General features: G+C 35.5%; 1 protein-coding gene across 1 annotated transcript; it reads right to left on the bottom strand.

Moving 5' to 3' along the window:
• Positions 1-549: 549 nt before the first annotated feature.
• Positions 550-1,929, bottom strand: LOC148573185 (protein FAR1-RELATED SEQUENCE 5-like). The gene is made up of 4 exons (XM_088505705.1): positions 1,577-1,929; positions 1,382-1,473; positions 849-929; positions 550-617 (listed from the first exon to the last, which is right to left on the bottom strand). The coding sequence occupies exons 1-4, from the start codon at positions 1,927-1,929 to the stop codon at positions 550-552; spliced, it is 594 nt and encodes a 197-aa protein (XP_088361831.1).
• Positions 1,930-3,765: the final 1,836 nt, after the last annotated feature.

The raw sequence follows: 3,765 nt of genomic DNA, 5'->3' as shown, positions 1-3,765 counted from the left end.
AATGTTGTAACTTGTATATTTATCTTGAATAGGAGTTCGAATAGCTAATATTTGTCATTTTAATTCGGATATTATGAATGCCTGACACCTGATGTTATCTATGCGGCATTATAGTTGCTAATTGGTTGGAATTGCGGATGTTACTATCCATTCTTTGCTTTATTCTGCACGAAGAAGCTTCGGATAAACTTTCGAATTAAAATCATTTATACATTTAAGCGTACTAGATTTACTTGATCAAATTAGATTTGTGTAAGGTACCTTTTGTTATTATCACCTATAGCTGTTCAACCTCCAATTTATTTAAACAGAAACTACAATCAAGAGTCCCAAAACGGGTGCATTGGGGGGGGGGGGAATACTGTGTGTATGAATAAGACATGTGCTGAAACGCCTACAGAGGATGAGACAATACCTGACACTCCTATTGGAAATGGAACAGATGATAATGTTGATGAAGGACCTTCAGAGAAAAGGCAAGTTAGTTGAATTTAACCATAATACGAAGTATTGATAATTATAGTAGGTGCATGACTTTTTATTTCTGACTCAGATGCACATACCAGACTCATCGCCCGGATCTCCGGTAACAAACAAGCCAAATGCGACTCCGTAACCTGAAGCACCAGAAAATAAAAGAAAATCAGAAGATGTGGTGAACACACCAATGCCAACTGGGGGGTGCTGTAAGGCCTATAGGTGATGACATGAACATGTTATACAAGTGGGCGACAGATCGTAGGGCTACACAGAATGCCACGCTCGCATGGATTCGCAATGGTGAACAAATTGCAACAAAAAGCTCTTATTGTTTAAATATTTATCGAAAACTGCATGCATGCTCTCACTATGCTGTGTGCTCCTCATACTAGTCCAAAATTCGTCCTTGAAAAATACTGGCACCCACATATGTCGATCAGCAAACATATCTGCCAATGAATAAAGAAAACAAAAAATGCAAAAAAAAAAAATAGCACAAGTTAACCCATAAATGCAACATCCATATTGACTATAAAATAACATCTATAAAGAAGCCAAACACAGGCAGTAATAAACTAGGAGATTATACTATCGTTTAGCCACCTAGAATTGTGGAGGTCATACTCTTCAATAAAATCATGCCAATCTCTCTCAAATGAGTCCTTAGATTTGGATTCAAACACAATCCTCTTCATGCATGTGTTGAGCTGATCGAAACGACGGTAACCTACCAGCTTGTGTGATATCTTCTTTAAGATATGCCATATGCACCATCTATGGTGTGTGTTTGGTAATGTGGTCTCTAACGTAGAACGCATCTGCAGGCATTGATCTGTTATAACACATACGAGGTCCTTTCCCATGCACTTCATCCAAGTCCGAAAAAGCCATTGGAATGTACGAGTCTCTTCATTCCGCAATAATGCGCACCCAAAAAGCATAGACATCCCATAGTGGTTAACACCTATGAAAGATCCAAACGGCATGTCGTACCTAAACAATGAAAATATAAAAACATGTAACATAGGTGTACAATCCAAATGCCTTAACTGAAAAAAATCTAATTAAGTCGAACAAAAAAATAATAATTTGGTACCTATTAGTCTTGTAAGTAGTGTCAAACGTCACGACATCACTGAAATATTCCCATGCAGCTCTACACCAAGCATCGGCCCAAAACACATTTCTAAGGCTATGGTTTTCATCCACATCTATTTCAAAGAAAAAGTTCGGATTGAGCTCCTTCATCCGTGAGAAGTACTGAAGTAACTCTTTTGGATCCGTCTCATCCCCAAAAATGCGTAAGTAACGACTAATGTAATTTCTAACATCCTTCTCCGTAAAGGTGAGGTTGGCAGGGCCACCGGTGGCATTGGCTAGTGCCTGGTATGTCTTACTCGGTCTAATGCCAGCTTGGTTGTGTTGTTGTATCAGGTCCTTCACATGCATACTTAGCTAACAGTTTGCTGAGTACATTCCAGATAGTTTCGGATTAAGGGAGTGTGAGTGGGATACCTCTACTCGAGAAATCCTCCACTGCCCTGTCATCTTATCTAATGCTAAATAGCAACGGGCTTTGCAGTTTGTTGAGGCCACTATTTTCCTTCTCTTGGGTGCCTTTACATGGGATGTGTGGTATCCATCTCTGTTACAATGCAAAGCATGATTAACAACCACCTTCTGACCGTTTTTAGTCTCCCAGCCAGTGGTTCTTATTTTGACGACAAAACCAGTCCTTACCGTATATCAGTAATAATATGCACGTGCATATTCTAATGTGCCGAAGCACATTCCCTCCTCGGGATCTAGCTCCTCGTCACCAATAGATTGGTTTATGACCTGAAAAAAAAAAAAACAAATGAAACTCAACCTAATAGTTAACTATACAAAAGTGGCTAATTTCACTATCGAGTATAACAAATAAAACACACTACTGTAATTTTAGGTGCTAATTTCGTGCCATTATAGATGTTAACGTGGATGTTAACTTCGTGTAATATTATTCATATGAATTTATTGATTGCATAAAGCATGAACTTTACGAATGTTATGCATATAACTAAAGTGCTAAAATTGGCAGTTCACTAAATAGTACAGTATAAGTATAAATGCACATAAAAAATACAACAAAATAAACCGGGTTATAACCATACCTCATTAGAGCTAGTGTAGTTTTCCATGTTATCGGAAATTGTTTGACTGACAACAACTTCGTCGGGTGAGTCCATCTATTGTTCAAATTCTTCAGCACCTTCTGCCATAGGTACCGTATTAAGGTCGAATTCAAATGCCATACTATTTGCAATGATAAAGGCGACTTCTTGTAAAATTTCTTGGCTTATAGACTAATGTGCTTGCAATGGTATTATTCTTGTGATTTCTGAATGAACATAATTGAATTAACGAAAGATATATATTAGGGTAGTTTTCATGATTCATATCTCCATTAAGTCATGATAAATACCTTAACGGACAAAGAATCAATTACAATTATTGAATGTAATTGATATTATCATTACCATTCTTTATTATTATTATTATTATTATTATTATTATTATTATTGTATTCTTAAATATAAAAATCAAATTATAAAAGGGAATATTAAGTATTGATTACAAGAATGCCTAATAGTAAGGGATATGATATTATAATTAATATCATTAATAAGTGGAGTTGATAAGAATATGATAAGTGAAATGATAAGAGAGTGGGATAAAAAATAAAAATATTATTAAGTGATATAAATGAAATAAATTACAGAAAATTTTAGCTAATTATAGCTGAAAATTTTTTGTTACCAAACTTTTTCCTATTTAATAATACAACTAATAAGTTTTTTATCGGCTGATAAACTCACATGACAAACTATTCAACATTGACGCATTTTGCCTAAGATAGAGAGCCTTGGTATGGAAGGAAGATCACTTTGATCTGTCGAAGATTCCATTACAGTTCATCACTAATTAGGCTAACTACTAATCCAAAACCTTCAGAACTTGACAACTCTAAGATCATACACTTTTAACATGATTTCATTGTCAACTACTTTCAAGAATAAACTGATTAGATGCACTTACTTTTTTCCATGAAATGTGGAATAAGATTGATCAACATTTCACTCAATTAGTTCAGTGATGCTTCTTAGTTAAGGGTTGAAAGCCTCAAATCACAACTACGATCTATCAGAAAAGCATGTGCAGCTTCTATCTTGCAATAATTCGCAAATTGGTAGCCTTTATTTGCAATTGAATATGAGGTTCCTGAAGATGACCATTTACAAGCAA

The sequence above is a fragment of the Arachis ipaensis genome, chromosome B2 (genome assembly GCF_059453495.1).
Source record: "Arachis ipaensis isolate K30076 ecotype BB chromosome B2, ASM5945349v1, whole genome shotgun sequence".
Classification (NCBI taxonomy): domain Eukaryota; kingdom Viridiplantae; phylum Streptophyta; class Magnoliopsida; order Fabales; family Fabaceae; genus Arachis; species Arachis ipaensis.
The sequence above is the reverse complement of the archived record's forward strand: the minus strand, read 5'-3'. Positions and strand labels throughout refer to the sequence as shown.

Excerpts from the sequence above, each read along its gene's own strand:
- LOC148573185 (XM_088505705.1), bottom strand. The coding sequence starts at position 1,929 with ATGCATGTGAAGGACCTGATACAACAACACAACCAAGCTGGCATTAGA. Across the intron at positions 1,474-1,576 it reads ACTACTTACAAGACTAATAG|GTACGACATGCCGTTTGGAT; the intron begins GTACCAAATTAT and ends TTCATTGTTTAG. Across the intron at positions 930-1,381 it reads ATTGCGGAATGAAGAGACTC|ATATGTTTGCTGATCGACAT; the intron begins GTACATTCCAAT and ends ATTCATTGGCAG.